The sequence below is a fragment of the Leptopilina boulardi genome, unplaced genomic scaffold, assembly GCF_019393585.1.
Source record: "Leptopilina boulardi isolate dan_hultmark-lab unplaced genomic scaffold, ZJU_Lbou_2.1 LbouV2_266, whole genome shotgun sequence".
Classification (NCBI taxonomy): domain Eukaryota; kingdom Metazoa; phylum Arthropoda; class Insecta; order Hymenoptera; family Figitidae; genus Leptopilina; species Leptopilina boulardi.
This window is the reverse complement of record NW_026137825.1, coordinates 4,279,975-4,297,728: the sequence shown is the minus strand read 5'-3', so window position 1 is coordinate 4,297,728 and position 17,754 is coordinate 4,279,975. Positions and strand designations below refer to the sequence as shown.

The 17,754-nt window shown below is 29.2% G+C and overlaps 1 protein-coding gene and 1 long non-coding RNA gene across 12 annotated transcripts in view; one reads left to right on the top strand and one right to left on the bottom strand.

Annotated features, from left to right (window-relative positions):
• The window catches only part of LOC127281217 (uncharacterized), a 257,929-nt gene that overhangs the window by 114,659 nt on the left and 125,516 nt on the right, over window positions 1-17,754 (bottom strand). For all 10 annotated transcript variants that reach the window (XR_007842936.1, XM_051304825.1, XM_051304826.1 and 7 more), the window contains 7 exons: window positions 17,471-17,681; window positions 15,349-16,481; window positions 11,814-12,033; window positions 11,415-11,654; window positions 10,290-10,674; window positions 9,126-9,420; window positions 3,011-7,108 (listed from right to left, as the gene is read on the bottom strand). Coding sequence is in view for 9 of the 10 variants with exons in the window: in XM_051304825.1 (XP_051160782.1) it covers window positions 3,011-7,108; window positions 9,126-9,420; window positions 10,290-10,674; window positions 11,415-11,654; window positions 11,814-12,033; window positions 15,349-16,481; window positions 17,471-17,681 (6,582 nt within the window). In the remaining variant the exon portion in view is untranslated. The remainder of the gene's footprint in view (window positions 1-3,010; window positions 7,109-9,125; window positions 9,421-10,289; window positions 10,675-11,414; window positions 11,655-11,813; window positions 12,034-15,348; window positions 16,482-17,470; window positions 17,682-17,754) is intronic.
• Window positions 1-17,754, top strand: part of LOC127281228 (uncharacterized) — a 204,626-nt gene that overhangs the window by 68,655 nt on the left and 118,217 nt on the right. The gene's annotated exons all lie outside the window — the stretch shown is intronic.

The following is a 17,754-nucleotide window of genomic DNA, read 5'->3' as shown; positions in this document are numbered from 1 at the left end:
ATGTATACAACTCTCGAGTGTCTAACTCTAGATGTATCAAAATTTATTATATATATATATATATATATATATATATTTATCTAATCAGTTTTGAATATTTCACTATTTACAACTCATAGCCTAAATCAACAGACTACCAATATAGTAAAACCGATTGCACTAATCCTTATTTATATATATATATTTATAAAAAAAATTTTCTTCTAAAGAAAAGAAAGAAAAAAGAAATAAAAAATCAATGGCAGTTTATCGTCGCACAATTCCTGACGTTTTTTTTTCTAATTGACACTTTTTTCAGATTCTAAATTAAAAAAAAAAATTATCCAAATATCGAAAATACTTTTAAAAACTCATTTCAATTAATTTTTAAAATAAGTTCAATTATTTCAAAAATTAACACAAAAAACAGAATCTGAAAAATGTGGCGCAGAAATAATTTAACCGCTAAAAATTTCTTTTAGATTTTAAATTATAGATAACAAATTTTTATAATATAAAAAAAATTTCCCGTATGTACACTTTGTTTAATGTAAAAAAAAAAAATTATTACTGACCTATTTACATCGTTAGCTCTACCTAATTCTAAGTCATAAAATTGCGAAATATCGCTGTTTGAAAATAAACAAAACTCGCTTGAGCAGGATTTCCCGTATTTTTGTCCAAAAAAAAAAAATTAATTGAAAAAAACTAAAGGATAAAAATACTATTTGAAAAATGAAAAATAAGGGAAATTCGCTTTGTCAGTGATTCAAATGAAAATTCCGGAAATCGGAAATAGAATAAATAGATCCTGACAAAATATATGTCAATTAAGATATAAAATATAAATCCCAAAAATAATACTTGATCATCAATGATTCATTACTACATAAATTATAATTATAATTAAGAAAAAAAAATTGGTCATTATAATTATAAGCAATAATAATCGAGTGTGTTAAATATTAGTTTACAAAAAAAATCATACACACGCAAAACTCGCACGCAATCCCAAGCCGTGTTCCAACTCACGAATCCGAGTTTTTTTTTTTTTTTTTTTTTATAATGAATGTCAAGGTTCAGACGAAAAGAAAGCTCTACTTAAATATTTTATTTTGTCTCAAGGAATGAGAATTTACTTTTTTAAAATTATTTATCATTTTTTTTAAATGTCAGTTTCAATTAAAAATAGCGTGTCTTGACTTTTTTATTTATTCATTTTTCGTTTTCAAAAGTCGATCACTTTTATTCTGAATAAAAATTGTTTCATGTAAAAAAGAAACAATTAATTTTTTTTTTTAAATTAAAAAATCAAAAAACACGAACCGCTAGTTGGAAAGCGGGCCTTGGTCATATTTTTTTTATTTTTGTTTTCTCTTAAATTTCATGGCTAGTAATGGCGTTTTCGCAGGTACTTTGGTAATCAGCAAAGCTGGACGTAGTTTGCATAATTTTTTTTTGTCGCTCAAAATAAAATATTCAACGGTGCTTTTCTTTATCAAAAACGAGCTTTGAGATTTTTTTTTTAATGTTAAATATAATTTCAAAAAAAAAAACGAAACAAAATGTTAATTTACAATTTATTTTTCAAAGGCCCTAAGAGAAAAAGTGTCAACTAGATTTGTTGAAAAATTCAAAAACAATTTTTTTTCTCTTTGTAATTATTAATTTTTTGAATAATAGCGAAATTTTAATGATAAAAGTAGAAAAACATTCTCATTATATTTTTAAAATGAAAAAAGGTTCTTTCTTTTAGAAAAAAAAATTTCTAACGTTAAAATAGAATTTAGAATTTTTTTTTCAATTTCAAAATATTAATTTTAATTATAAAAATAAAAATATTAATTGTAATAACGTTTCATCTAAATTTTAAAAAATGTCATAAATGTTCTTAAAAATGTAAATCGACTTTTACCTGTTTAATTAATATTTGAATTTAATTAAAGATATTTAAAATATTTAGAAACTATATTTAATTTCGATTTTTAGATATTTTCTACTTTTTTTTATTTATTTTACTCAAAACTATTTTCTGTAACTAAAAATCAAAAAAATTGCTTCTCATTAAAAAAACTAATAATCAAAATTTAAATTATATTAGAAATTTTATTACTATAAATATATTGGAAGATAATAAAATTTTTTATTTCAATTCGAAAGTAAATTCTACTCATAATCTCTTATTTAACGTCAGTGAAATTCACAACGTTTATAATCAACGATTTTGAGAAAAAAAATATTTGTTGCAAATATTATTATTTTCTAATTATATTAATTTTATTTTTAGACTAAATGCAATTTTTTTCTGTTCCCTCAATATAGTTAAATATAAATTATTTTTCGATTAAGGAAATAATAGGTACAAAAATTTTTTTTTTGTTACATAAGTAAAAAAATGTATTTTATTTATTTAGTAAATTAAAATTTAGTGAATTTATTTAAAATTTATTATTTCTTAAATCGAAAAAAATTTATATTTCTTAAAATAATAATTTTTTGACTGAAAAAATTTTTGCAATTCTTTTCGATTAATAATTTTTTAAAGAAAAAAATTGTAGGCCAAAATTATTATAAAAATTATCATTTTTTGACCGAAAACATTTTTGCAAAATAATAATTACAAAAAAATTATAAACCATATTTAATATTATAATTTTTTGATAGAAAACATTTTTACAATGAAATTTTTAAATTAATAATAATTAAACAAAAATACACCAAAAATTATTTTCTGCGTGAAAAAATTTTGTTTTCTTTTTCAATCGTTGATTATAAACATTGTGAATTTCCTCCCCGGTTTTATTTGAGAAGAAAAAAAATATCACTTTTTCTCTTAGGTCCGTATTATCAACATTAAAAAAATATAAAATCTGTGACAATTATTTTTTGGAGAATTTGAAGAGATTTTTGTTTTGGAGAATTTTTTTTTTTGTTCCCCGAGGTAGCAGGAGAGATGAACGTCGAGTTGGAACACGGCCGAGGTCCTCTCACTTCCTGAACACCACACCATCAGTCCTCAAGAGCCACTCACCTGTAGCCCTCGTTGACGATTCCTGCATATCATCATCATCATCATCATCAGATTTTTTACGATCATCTGGTGGAATTCTCTTGGATTTGATTGTTGTCTTCGTCATTGTCGTCATCGTTGTCGGTGATGATTCTTTGCCGTCTTGGCCTGTAGATACTCGATCGTTGATAGGCAACCCTCGCCCCGAATCCGCCATCGATGTGCGCTGCTGTTCCTGGAGTAAGCAAGCGCTCGACAACAGGTCCCATTGACGGAGCTTTTCTCGATCGAGCTCGAACGACGTCGTTGTCCGCGTTCTTTCCACGCTCGATCCACTCGGGGGAAGGTTGCCTTCCACTAAAAAATGCTTCTCAATTGTATTTGGCTTTCTGTACGCCTCATTTTTTGAATCCCACACATAACCACCGGCACCAATTCTATCCATTGCTAAAGTTTCATAGGCATCGTCTTCCTCGTCTTCATTATTTCCCATTGATGAATTTGCATTTTGATCCAAATTTTGATTTTGTTCATTATCATTTGATCGTCTCTTGACTCTCGTTGATCGATCAATGTCTAAAGTACCCGATATCACACTGTCATTAACGTAAATTGCACCGCGAGTGATTTTACCTCTTGATTTTAATTCCGTTCTCGCCGGTCTCGGTGGAGTTTCCAAATTATCCAATGATCTTGCATGACGAAGACTCACTCTTCTGAGACTCTCACGCCAGAGGGAATCCTGTTCCCAAGGATCTTCGAATGTTCCCTGTTGACTCCTGATATTTTCCGTCTCAATTCTTGTATTTGTATTTGCACTTCTTTCGACAGTTGTTGTTTCATTTAAAATTCTATTCGCTCTATTTCGTTCCTCAACTAAATTTTGCAGTCCCACGTCATCCAATAATCCTTCCAATGATCTTGATCGTCTGTGCGATGTGGTAACAATGGGAAATTCAGGTTCTAATTGTTGACTACCGGATTTATCCCTCAGACCATGGGGGTATAAATTTCTTGTACTCACATCAGGTAATGTAACATCGGGTAATGGATCCGTGGATTTAACCCTACGCAATGTATCGGCTTCGTAAAAATTTCTCTTATCAACCAATCCAACTTTATCCTCAGCCAAAAATTGTGTTGTTTTTCTCAATTCGGCGGCAATTCGTCGTGCCTCATCAATATCGTCGACTTGAATTTGTCTCGGTAGTTGTCGTGCAATTGGATTAACCATTCTTCCAATGTCATTTCGTTTATTGATCGAAGTATCGCCGCGTTGATTGTTGAGCTGTGGTAATCTCGATGTGTGAAACAATGATCTTGGTTGTGTTTCAGTAGTTGCACCCGTTTGCAAATCAGAATAATAATAAGGTGCATGATCGGCAGTAGCCAAATAAATTTGTGGCGATGTTTTTGAATCTTGACTCGACGATGATCTTTGATTTGGCGATAGGGAATAACGAGCTGAATCCTGACTCGCTGATCGTGAATGATTTTGCAGAGTAATTGGTTTTGGAGAAATTTGCTGTGGTCTTGATTTGTAAATTGGACTCTCGACCTCGGATCGTGTGACAGCTGGTGAACCACGAAGGGGAGAGAAACTCAAAACGTTCTCATAGTGTGCATCGCCGGTGAATGATTGTGAATGTTGATGCGATGGTGGAAGATCAGAGACACGCATTGAGGGAAGACTACTCGCTGAACTTGTTTTGCCTCTTGTACCATAGGTGAATGGTTGATCGAGATTCATTTTATCCTGACATGATGTTTTTTGTAATTTATCAGCCACCAGCATATTCTCATTGAAACCATAAATACTATTGTAACTTAAATCCTTGGCATAGAGATCAACGTTGAATGCATCCCTAGCTTGCAATTCCTCGAGATATTGATCAAGATCAATACTCGCACCATCAAAACGACTACCAAGTGATTCGAGTTCATCAAGACTATCCAATACTTCACAAACATCATCACTCACCGGTCTTCTTTTCAATTGTCTATGTCTTGCTTCTTCAGGATTTTTTAATTCCGTCGAATCACTTCCCGTACTCTCTAAAGAGACTCGACTATCCCTTGTTGATTCTGTAGACTTCCGTGAAAGATTCGTGCCTGTTTGTTTGTTCTGTTCTTCCTCCAAATCCTCCATTGGTGGCGGTGACGTTGGAATTGGAGGCGGTGACACCAATTCACTATCCGATGAATCGTGAAGTTCAGCAATTAGTGTTCTACTCGCTCCTAAATAATATGAAGCTGGTCTAAATGTATCGGAAAGACTGAAACGTGGATGACGTGGTGCATCAATTGAATCCAAATCCTTCGACGATTCATCATCAGCGTCAGAGCTATCTGATTTTAATGCAGTGAGAATATCGGGAAGTTCAGAACGTTCAGATTCTCTTTTTTCACATTTTTTTACTTTCTCCTCATTTTCAGCGAGTTGATTCACCTCCATGTAAACTGGTTCCATTTTATTATCGGTAACACAAACAAATTCATAGTGCGCTGTTTCAAGTGTTGAATAATCACCATCGATATTTGGTGCAAGTAGTGAACGACCCAATCCATTTTGTGTCATTTCAACATATGAACTTTCCTCATGATCCAATGTGGCAAATAAACTTTCCATCATTTTTGGCGTTGGTGTTGTGTCATCTATATTAGGATCGAGAATCGATTTACGCGGTGACATTGGTAGATAATGATTTTCCGGCGATGTATCCTCTTTTGTATTATTTTCACTTTCATCGGAAAATTGATCACCATGAGTCACTAATGATTCTGTCATACTCAAACGAGTGTAACCTGATGTTTCTAAATCTTCCACCTTTGAGGTCTTACGTCTTCTTTTTCGATCCTCTGGTTTTCTTCTTATTGTTCCCGTATAGCTATCGACTTTCTCTTCAATCACTTTTAATTTCCCATAATTTTCTTCTTGCTTCTGATAATCATTTTTATTCAAATAATCAGATTTAGATTCTTTTTCCTCTTGATTTTGATTTAAATAATCAGATTCCAATTGATAATTTTCCTCCTCAGTTTTTTTACTATATTCATAAATTTTTTGATAATTCATTGAATTATCAGTGAATTTTCTATAATCTGTATTCTTTTGATATTCATTTAAATAATCACGATCCTTGTGATATTTATCATCTTGTTGATAATTTTGTTTGTATATTTGAAATTTTTGAAAATGTGAATCTTCCTCACAGCTTTTTTCCGGTTGATCTAAATCACTGCCAGTGTCATAGAGAAGTGTTTCAGTGTCACTAAAAACCCCACGGTGTTTTACTTCCTTTCGTTTATCATCATCCTCCTGTTGTCTTATTTGTTGTGATTTTTTTTCAAAATCCGCTAGTAAATCCTTGACAGATTTATTTTTCTTATTCACCACTTCGTCGTCGTTAATTGGAGATTCTTGGGTGAGTGCAAATTCTTTGATAGTCGTTGGTTTTCGAGTTGAGTCCAATTTCGAAACATGAGCCTCAATTGCTTGTGGTGGAGAAATTTTCAATGGCTCTTGCATTGTCAATGTCTCTCTAACTGGACTTGAACACAATTCAAATGATTTAATTCGACTTTGTACCAAATTTACTGTATCAACAATTTCCTCATCTGTTTTCAAATATTTTGTGGAATTATCTAATTTTTTCTTCATCTCCCAATATTCGTTATCGTCTTTTGTTTTCCATTGAACATTTTTTGTTTGCCAAGTTTCACCTGGTATATAACCAGCTAGTGTACTGAGTTTTCCATCTTCATTTCGTGTGACAGCTTGGTTTGAATAAGCACTCGGTGTTTTTAAAATTCCCGAGGGCTTCTTTGGTGTTTCATGATGATGTTGGTGGTGATGTTGTGAATCCATGATATTGTCCTTTTTCGTGGAATTTCTCTCCTTTGTTGTGGTTGATTTTCCTTGGAGGTAGTTGACCTCCTCGTAACCGGCGTCCGGCGGAATTCCACAGAGAGTTGAAGGGTTAACAATACCGGCGACACTGGACTTGTGAGTGTTGTTGACGACAGTTGTTGTGGGTGACCGATCCTCTCCAAAATTCCGGGGGCTCCTTCCTGTATGCGAGGGTCTACGCGTGCGCTTCCTCCGGACATCGCCCAGCTCTGATTCGTTATCAAACAGATACATTTTTTTTTAAGTTACTTTTATTTATTTTTTTATTTTTAATTCCGATAGAATTTCTTAATTACCCACAACCAGAAGATATTTGTGCAAGTCTCTGCATTGAGAGAAAAAGAGAAGGAGAAAATGATCTACTTTAAACTTATTTATCAAAAGCATTGTTCTTCCAAACGCTTCCAAATTTAGAAAAAAAAAATAATTAAAATCCTTTAAATTACAAAGAAAATCCTAATAAATTTCCTATTCAAAATTTATAAAATTGAAATTAATTTCTAAAAAGGTTACTTAAAAGCAAGGATAATTGATATTAATTTTATAATAATTTATATAATTTTACAATAGTTTGTATAATTCATAAAATTATATAATTTATTTTTAAAAATTTTAATTTAATATAAATAAATAATTTAAAATAAATGAAAATTGATTTTATTTGTCAAAAAAAAATAAAAATATGTCTCGATGCAGAGATTGAAATTAAATGAAGATTAGTTGTATAAGAAACGAGCTTGAGGCGATGACGTTCGCAGGACGAGAGTGTTAGTTGACCTAATGACATGCCATGCTTCCGACGACCTTCAAAAGCATCTAAGTTGTTAATTTTAATCAGACCAGACCCACCATCGCCATAGAGAAGGAGCCCCGAGGAGAGAAACTGTCGTTGATTTTTTTTTTAACAAAATCTTGTTTTCAATATCTTCAATTTAAAAAAAATATATACTCTCTCATTTATGATAAAAATTGAAAATTAATTATTAAAATTTACAATTATTTTATCAAATTTAAAACTAAATATTGGAAAACGCCATTAGAAAAGCCACCACGAAAAAAAATTAAAAATACTCATTTTATTAAAAATTAAATAAAATAAAATTAAATAATTAAAATTTAATTATTAACATAAAAATGTTAATATCAAAAATTAACCTTAATTCGATTTTAATTATCTTAAATATGATATTTATTAATATCCCGAATAATTAAATAAATAAATATTAATAAAAAATATAGATTCCAAAATCTATGTTAATTAATACCAATTTACTATTAATAATTGTAAATGTAATACTAATTATCATTTATTGAAAATTAAAATTAATTTAACGGTAATTATATTTTTTTAAATTTTTCTAAAAATGTAAAAAAAAAATTCCACGTACGATTATAATGAGACATTAAGCAATTTGTTAATTTTTCTGTTTTTTAAATACATACATAATACATATTTAATAACATTTGTACGTGCAACCTTGTTAGTCAATAAAAGGCTGAGCGAGTTTTTTGTTTTTTTTTTGTTTTTTTTTTTTCTTTTAAGGTCTGAAAGCAAAAAAGAATCGAGAAAGAAGTTTTTAAGTAGATAACGAGGGAAATGAATTGTTAGAATTTCCAACCTTTTGTTAGTCTTTTTTTCGATGTGTGTGTTTTTCAAAATAGCAGTTCAACGATTCTTTTGCTCGAAAAAAAATAATCCTCAACAATTAGTATACTATAAATAAAAAAAAAAAAAAAAAAAAATTCCAATTGTTTTGCTGGACAACAATTGACGTGAAGAGAAAAGTTATAAAGCTTTATCGTCTCGTCCATTTGGATGCAAAACTTTAGTTTGACGAACGTTGTTAAAACTTTTAACTACGTAACATATATAATTATATACATTACAGAGAAAGCTTCCAACTCTACTAATGGGCACAAGATTACAAAACGAAAGGAACTTGGAACTCGTATTTCGAACTCGTAAGTGCAAAGTTCGTTTTCAAATGAGTTTATAATTCTTTTTTTTTTTTTTTTTAAATTTGGAAGCGTTTGTAACAAACGATATACAGTAGTAACAAATTATAATATAAAGCCGAATTTTGAAATGCAAATCGAATTTGTCAAAATTACTAAAAGAAAATGGTTCCAAATTTCTTTTTTTTTTAATGGAAAAAAATGAAGGCGTTATTTTGTGTGTGTTTGTGTTTTTTTAGATGATAAGTTCAGGTGAGGAAGTTTCCCTACCTTCGTCATCGCTGGAATAACTGTTGTAGCGCGAAACGTTGGTCGCAGATCTTCTACCATCGGAGCTTTTACTTCTGACGTGCGGACGATGAGTTTCCTCTCTTCTTCTGGAATGACGTGCTTCAGCGACAGAAGCTTCATGAGCAGCCAAATCAAGTAGAGCTTGTTGTTTATAGTAGTTTGATAACTCGTTTTGTGCTGTACCTCTATTTGTTGATCCAGAGGGCTTTCTAGTCAGTGGCGACTGCAGCATTCGCTGCTTCCACTCCAAAAGTCGCTTCATCGATTCTTCTCGCTAAAAAGAAAAAATAAAATCATTTTTAAAAAATTATTTCAAATTTTCTGTTACCTATTATTTTCTTTATTATTATTATTCCATAAGTTTGAAATTTTTCATAACAGCTCATTGAATTAATGAGTTTTGTTTTCTGACTAAAAAGTTGGCGAAACCTGCGATAAGAATTAAATTATGCACACCTTGCATTTGAAAATAAAAAAATAACAAAACAAAATGAAACAATGATTCATCATCATCATTATCGTCGTTTTTGTAGACTGATGGGATTCACGTCTCGTGTGTCTAAGATTCCGGGTTTCATGGTGAAAGCTATGAACGACGAGTTCGTGACGATATTGCTAATGACGTGAAGCAAATGCATTTACCTGTCGCAAAGCTTTATGAATCATGTTTAAAAGTACACGCTACACGTTTTACTCCTCACAGGAAAGAGTCATGAATCATTTTTATGTTATTTTCTTCAAAAAAAAAAAAAAAAAAGGAAGGAGAAAAAAAAATTCCAACAAATGACAAAAGACTGTTACTGAATTATAAACAAGACTCAGAAATTTTGTTTATCTTAAAGAATCTCAATGTTCAATAACAAATATTCACCCCTTTTATTCAACATTGATTTTTAATATTTCAAATTGATTTCTATGTTAATTTTTAATTTCTAATTATTTTATTATTGTTTTAAATATTTGGACTTTAATTAATATTTGAAATATAAACTAAAATTAGATTAATTAAATGTATTTAATCTACTTTTACAGACGTTAAAAAATTTTGTTATGTAAATAAATACAAAATAAAAAAATATTTCCATGTGGATCATCAATTTATTTGAATGAAAAAAGAAAAAGGTAAAAAAAAAAATTGATTACCTGTTGAATTTTTCGTTCTCCGTCCCTTGAATCGTGATTGGATGATCGATCAGCGTAATCGTCGTCGTCGTCGTCGTCGTGGTCAACGGCAGCGGGATGCCTTGTTCGTGGCAATCGAGCCGATGCCGACCTGGCGAACTGTTGCTCGTTCCATCGTCTAGGCCCAGTATGACAAGCGGCTGGACTTCCATAGGAACTATGATTAGTCACGTGACTCGCTGTCATTCCTGCGGTGCGAGTAACTCCACTCGATGGATCGTAGTCACGTGGCATTCTTCTAGGTACGGTTCCACTTTCATTGTGAATCAGCATTTCTCGATTTGTTGCCGGTTCATAACTTCTTTCACGCAATGATCTTCTCAAAAGTGCCTCGTTACTTGCCAAGCTAAAAGTGAAATAAAAAAAAAAAAAAAACACCGTCATTAATAATTTTCAAAAAATTGATATACAATCAAATTAAATTGATAAATTTAGTAGATTATTAATTATTATTATTATTATTATTATTATTAATTAAACATAGAGGGATTAAACATTCCCTGAACATAGAGGAGAAATTCTAAACATTATTAGTCAATTATTATTATCAATATAAATATGAATTAAATTAAAAATTTTGTTTAGATTTAATAAATATAAAAAAATTAAATAATTAAAAATTAATAATAAATTATTAATTAATAAATTTGATAATTAAATAATTTAACTATTAAATTTTTTCTTTTCTTGTAAGCCCGTACATTGTGATTAAATAAATAAATTAATCGAGAAAAATTAGATAATAGTAAAAAGTGCGGTTCTTCCTTCAATTATAACAAATAAAAGATTATAACGGTTAATTTTTAATTCTACAAACACTGAAATTAAATTCATTTTATATCAATTATTGAGATCTCATTATTATTTTTTTTTTAGACACATTCAATGGGAATGAATAAACATATTTTTTCTTCTTCTTCTTCTTCGTGTTAGAGGGAGCTTTTTTTCTTTTTAAATATAAAAGAGAAAAAAATTTTTTTTTTTAAAGAATTCGAGGTAGAATTTTTAGAATTTCTTCTCTATATATGTTTAGTAGGAATATTTGTTGGAATAATTAAATGACGTTTGCAATATCAATTAACTTACTCATTGTGCCTCTGTAGGGGTTGTGAACTAATGATATGTTGCATGTGATCTCCTCTCGATCGTCGAATTCCAGAGCAGGAATTTTCCGACAGCGTTCCAATGCCAGATTCAACATCTCTGTCTCTATTCGATGTCATTGATGGCGTCGTTGCTCTTGAAAGTGACTGATTCCTTTGTTGCTGTTGGTGTTGAGGCGTTTGATGAATGTAAACTGCGCTTTGTCGCATTTGTGCTGCGTATCTATAATTAGAAGGGAGAAAAGAAATTTATTTCCAAAAAACAAAAAATTAAAGCAAAAATTGTGGTTATAATTATAAATAAAAAAAATAAATAAAAAATAGTGAAAGAAACTTTTTTGAATGCAAATTGAAGATTTTAATGAAGGAAAATTGAAGTTACCTTTCCTCGGAGTAAAAGTAGTTGTCATTGGCAGGAGTATCGGAGGGATTAACAATATCTAAACTTGACTTCGGCCTCTGCGGTCGCCTGGATTGATTTTGGAGACTATCTGACTGAATGAGAGTTTGCTGATCTGGTCTTCGATTTGCTTCGTACTCGAGGAAATCAGCACTATGGGGCCGTGGCGGTGGATGAACTTTGGGTTGTCTCATTACTGGAGCTAAAGTTACAGAATAAATATATATATATATATATATATATATATATATATATAGCTTTTCTTTTTTTCTTCTATCAAAACGTTGAAAAATTCAATGCAATCCAATTATAAAAATTCAATCACTTCTTTTTTTTTTATCGATTTCAAATTATTTTACTATTCTTCTGACAAATTATTATTAACTAGCAAAGTTAAACGCGCTCAAGCGCGCCAAATTGACTATTTAATTATTTGTTATAAAGAAATTAAATATTAATATTATTACTAATTATTAGAATATTATTACATATTAAATAATAATAATGAAAATTATCAGGCCTCGGATTATACGACTTTTTTCAAAAATACGATATTTATCGACTTATTTTAATAAAATGCGACATTTTTTTTTTTACATTTGAAAAAAAAATGTAAATAAAATACATTTTTTTAGTATAAAATTTATATCTTCTTCAGATCTTCTTCAATTCAATTATTTAACAAATTTTGAACTAAAATGATTCTTCACTACATTAATTATTTTTAATAAATTTAATGAAATACATCACAAATTCAATTATATCAAAATTATTTTTCAATTAAAATTTTTATGAAATTTAACAATTGTTTATAATTTAAAAAAAAAATATCACAATAAAATTGAATTATTTTTTAAAAATTTCAATTCAAAATAAACTAAAATTCAATTATTACCCGAAATTTTAATTCAAAATCAATTAAAAATCCAATCATTATCCAAAATTTTCAATTTAAAATTTAATTATTTACCAAGTTTTTAATTTAAAATGAAATAAAATTCAATTATTTTCTAAAATTTCTATTTAAAATTAATTAACCAAATTTTCAATCAAAAATGAACTTTAATTAAATTATTATCCAAAATTTCAATTAAAATTTAATTACTTTCCAAAGTTTCAATTTAATATTAATTGAAATTCAATTATTTTCCAAAATTTCAATTAAAATTCAATTACTTTCCAAAGTTTCAATTTAATATTAATTAACATTCAATTATTTTCCAAAGTTTCAATTCAAAATCAACTAAAATTCAATAATTTTACAAAATTACAATTGAAATTCAATTATTTTCAAAATTTGCAATTTAAAATCAACTAAAATTCAATTATTTTCAAAATTTTCAATCCAAAATCAAGTAAAATTCAATTACTTTCAAAAGTTTTAATTTAATATTAATTGAAATTCAATTATTTTCCAAAATTTCAATTCAAAATCAATTAAAATTCAATTATTTTCAAAATTTTCAATCCAAAATCAAGTAAAATTCAATTACTTTCAAAAGTTTTAATTTAATATTAATTGAAATTCAATTATTTTTCAAAATTTCAATTCAAAATCAATTAAAATTCAATTATTTTGAAAAATTTTAATTGAAATTTAATTATTTTCTAAAATTTCTATTCAAAATTAATTTTCCAAATTTTCAATCAAAAATGAACTTAAATTAAATTATTATCCAAAATTTCAATTAAAATTCAATTATTTCCCAAAAATTTTCAATTTAAAATCAAATAGAATTTCATTATTCTCAAAAATTCAATATCAATATTCTTTGAAATTTCAACTATCTGAAACCATTTTTCAATTAAAAATGATTTTCAAATTATTGTATTTTGTCCGCATTTTCTAATAAATTTTTAGTGAAATCATCTTAAAATTTTAATTAAAAATCACTTAAAGTTTCAATTAATTTCAAAAATCTCAATTTTAAATCTTCAAAAATTCAATTAAATTTAAAAAATGTTTTCCAAAAATTGTTTGATAAATTATTTTTAGTTCTGTAAAATTTAATAATTGTTTGAAAATTAACAATATCTTTTGAAATTTAATTATTTCTAAAAATTTCAACTATAACCCGTCGAAAAGGAGTATTATTAAAAAAAAATTTTTATTTAAAAATCTGTAAAATATTTTTGTTAAAATAAAAAACAAATACACTTTTTTTTTAATATAAATCGACTGAAACGACTTTTTGTGTCTTTAAGTTGATTCGAGGCCTGTGTTTTTATAATTAATATTTAATAGGTATTCGTTGGCCCCTGGTACCTTAAAAATTAATTTTTAAAAATAAATTTTTTTCAAATTACTATCTTGTACGAAATTTCCTGGCGCATCTTTTTTCTCATCATAAATTTTTTGTATTTATATACAATTTTTGAATCAATATACAACTTTAAAAAAAATTTCGTTAGTAAACGTTGTGTACTTCAGCTTCGTGAATTGAATTTTCGAATTTGGAATTTTAAAGAAACTTATTCCGAAATTTGGAAACACAATTATACAACTTTAGCAAAAGTGAGAAAAAGAATTGTCAAAATTTGACACGTCATAAGATTACGATTCAAAAAAACACGTGAAATCAGAAAAGGCCAACTTCAAGTTAGGACAGAAGGACAGACCAAGCATTTTATTATTATATAATTATTTATTATATATAATTAAATTATATTTACTGTATAATTAATTATTTATAATATATTGAAATAATTTCTAATTAATTTATCATAATTATTACGAAAAAATATAAAAAAAAATTTCAAAAATATAATTTTTAATTTTTACTTTAAAGAAGTGTTTCAACTAATTTTCAGAATTCTTAAAAGTGCTATCAAAAACTTTAATTAAACTTTATTTAATTTAAATTTGTAAAAAAAAAAAATTTCCCTAACTTTGATATATACTCGTACACGTATAGTGTTTTGAATTTTCACTTCTAGGGAAAATTGTTACATAATATGAATATATGAAAACTTTTATCAAAACTTTGAAGAACACTAAATTTCCATAAAACAATTTATGGCTAACTTTCTAAGGGTTGTGATTTTTAGGAAATCTAAACATAATTTACAGAGTGGAAAATGTTTTTCTTGAGACGGCATAATTTAACACTGAATTATGGATTTTATGGTTTTGTTTCAATTCGTGCGAGAATTAAATTTAGTTTAGAGATTTCTCTAACGTAAAACTAATATCTGAAAATAACCTATATAATTTTTTTCTATTTAGTTACTTTTATGGAATTAGATCTTTCGATAATTATAATAAATAATAATAAATTTAATTAACTTATTTTAAATTAAATAAATACGATTTTAAGGCAAAATTAGCGCAACTGTTAAAATACAATAAAAAAATATAACTTGAAAATTTATAAAACAATCATAAATCAGAATTCTCCGGTACGAAAAGAAATAATTAAAATCCCATCACAGAAGAAAATTATTCAGAGTTGGAAAAAAAAAAAAAGTTAAAATGAAAAACCAAAAAAAAAGGGGTGAAAGTTTTTAATTGACTCACCAACTTGAGGTGAGACACCATAAACTTGTTGTTGTTGAATTTGTTGCGCATAAACTGGAATCGGAATAGGCGCCGGTGCAGGTGCTTTGGTATATCCCACGGGACCAGCGGGCCGCTGATAAAGCTGAGGAGCTCCATAAACATCCTCATAGTCTCCATTTCCCCTACTACCACCACCACCACCTCCTCCGCTTCTTGGTTTCGCACTCCTTCCATAAGTATCCGGCGTTCTTCTCTCTTGATTATAATTCAAACCATAATTCAAACCCGATTTATCTGTCCTGAGAGTTGCCTGCGTTGCTTGTTGCTGTTGCTGTTGCTGTTGAGCAGGAACTCGTGTCCCATAAATAGTCGTATTCCTGTCATATTCATTCATTGGACTCTTGCTCGTCATTCTAATATCCGGTGAGACTGGCGATTTCCTATAATCTGGATCAGGCGATGGTGTCGAATTTTGTCCACCTTCAGTGAAACGTTTTGGTTTCGGTGGTGTATTCGCATACACAGGTTGACAATAATTTCTCCCCATTGGCTGAACAGTGTGTACAATATTTGCATTGACACCAACAGTTTGGGGTTGTGAATTTTGATTTGATTGAAGTGCCTGAAGAGTTTGATTGTGCGGTTGAAGAATTTGTGAATGACTCTGAAGAACTTGTGAATGTACAACTTGGGACTGTAACACCTGATGTGTTTGCAATGTTTGCGATTGAAGTACCTGTGAATGTGATTGTAGAACTTGAGAATGAGATTGTACCGATTGAAGTTGATGAGAAATGGGAAATTGATTGTATTGTTGTGAGGTGCCTGGTTGTCCATATTGAGGTGACTGTTGCATCCAACCGTTCACCATTGGTTGTGGTTGCATATCATTTGGTCCATTATTGTTCCCATTTGTATTTCCATTGTTATTTAAATTGGGAAATGAGGCAGTGTTCACGCTATTTGGACTGGAATTATTATTGGAAGTATGACTTGGATCGTCGCGTGATTGGAAGCCATGGAAACCAGAGTCACTGTCGTCAGCACTTTGGTTTAAAATTGATGAGATTGATGAGACACTTGGTCTTGCGCTACGATCGCCGTCCGCTGGTCCAGCCATATCTAGAGGCGAGGATGCCTCGTCTCCTCGGCTGCAAAAATAAAAATATAATTTTACCCTCCAATATTATTTTATTATATTTTTTCAAATTGAATTTCGCGCGCCTACCAACTGGTGGCGCGTATGTGAACTAAAGTAGCAGACGACAAAGTCACGCCGGAGACCTGTTGCCTAGAAGCCGGCAGATTCTTAATCACATATACTGTGCCATAATATAATTGTTGTAATTAAAGATTTTTGTATGGGTAATTAAAGAATATTTCAATAAATCGCTGTGTATATTTGACTATTATTTGTTTTGTGCGCTAAAATTCCTTTTGGATTATTTAGCAAAACCGTTGATAATTAAGATTGTATTCTGGTAAAGATCAGTCATATTATTCCCCCGCTTTCGTTTCGTTCACCAAACAGAATCAAAACTAAAATTTTTGATTCTGATTTCGGAATCAAAAACTATTTTTGATTCTGATTTCGGAATCAAAAACTATTTTTGATTCTGATTTCGGAATCAAAAACTATTTTTGATTCGGGTAATAAAAATGGTAAAATTGATTTTTAATTCCAATCACAATATATTTTGAATTTTGTTTTGTTTCGGTGAAGGTCTCTGCTTTTTTTTCCTAATAAACCAAAATTACAGAATGAGAATATAAAACAAACAACGAGATCAATTTTCCAAAATTGTGAGTGATGCTCTAAAGAGGAAAAGCACAAGAATGCTAATTTGCCATATACGACATGGGGGGTTCATTTGCCAGTTTAGAGAATTCTGTTTAACTTGAACTAAGGTGCGAGAACAATTAGAACAAGTTGAAACGGGAGTAAGTTGGGAAATTCCAAAGTCGGCAAACAATTATCGTTCTTGGGTGAAAGTTTGGTGTTTATCTAGGAATCAAGGGGGTTTTCAAGAGCGAGTATGAGGGAATGAGAAAGATATATATATATATATATATATATATATATATATATATATATATATATATATATAAAGGATTAGGTCGTCTCTTTTACGCCACTTACGGATTTGGATCCTGAAGAAGTGAGGCAAGTGTTAAAGCGTTCACCCATTGGTTCATGTTCTCTCGTGTCTCCGCTGCGAAATGGTAGGTTCTCATGTTCGCGTGCTCGGCCTTGAAAGCGAACTTCTTGTTAACTTTATCTTCTGGTCTGCAAACAGTCACCCTGTACGATGGCAATAGAATCGAACCCAATAATTTCTCCTCCTCAGGACCTGTAACAAAATTTATTTATTTTTTTTTTTCAAATTTCAATATTTGGACAAAAATTTAATAAATATTAATAAC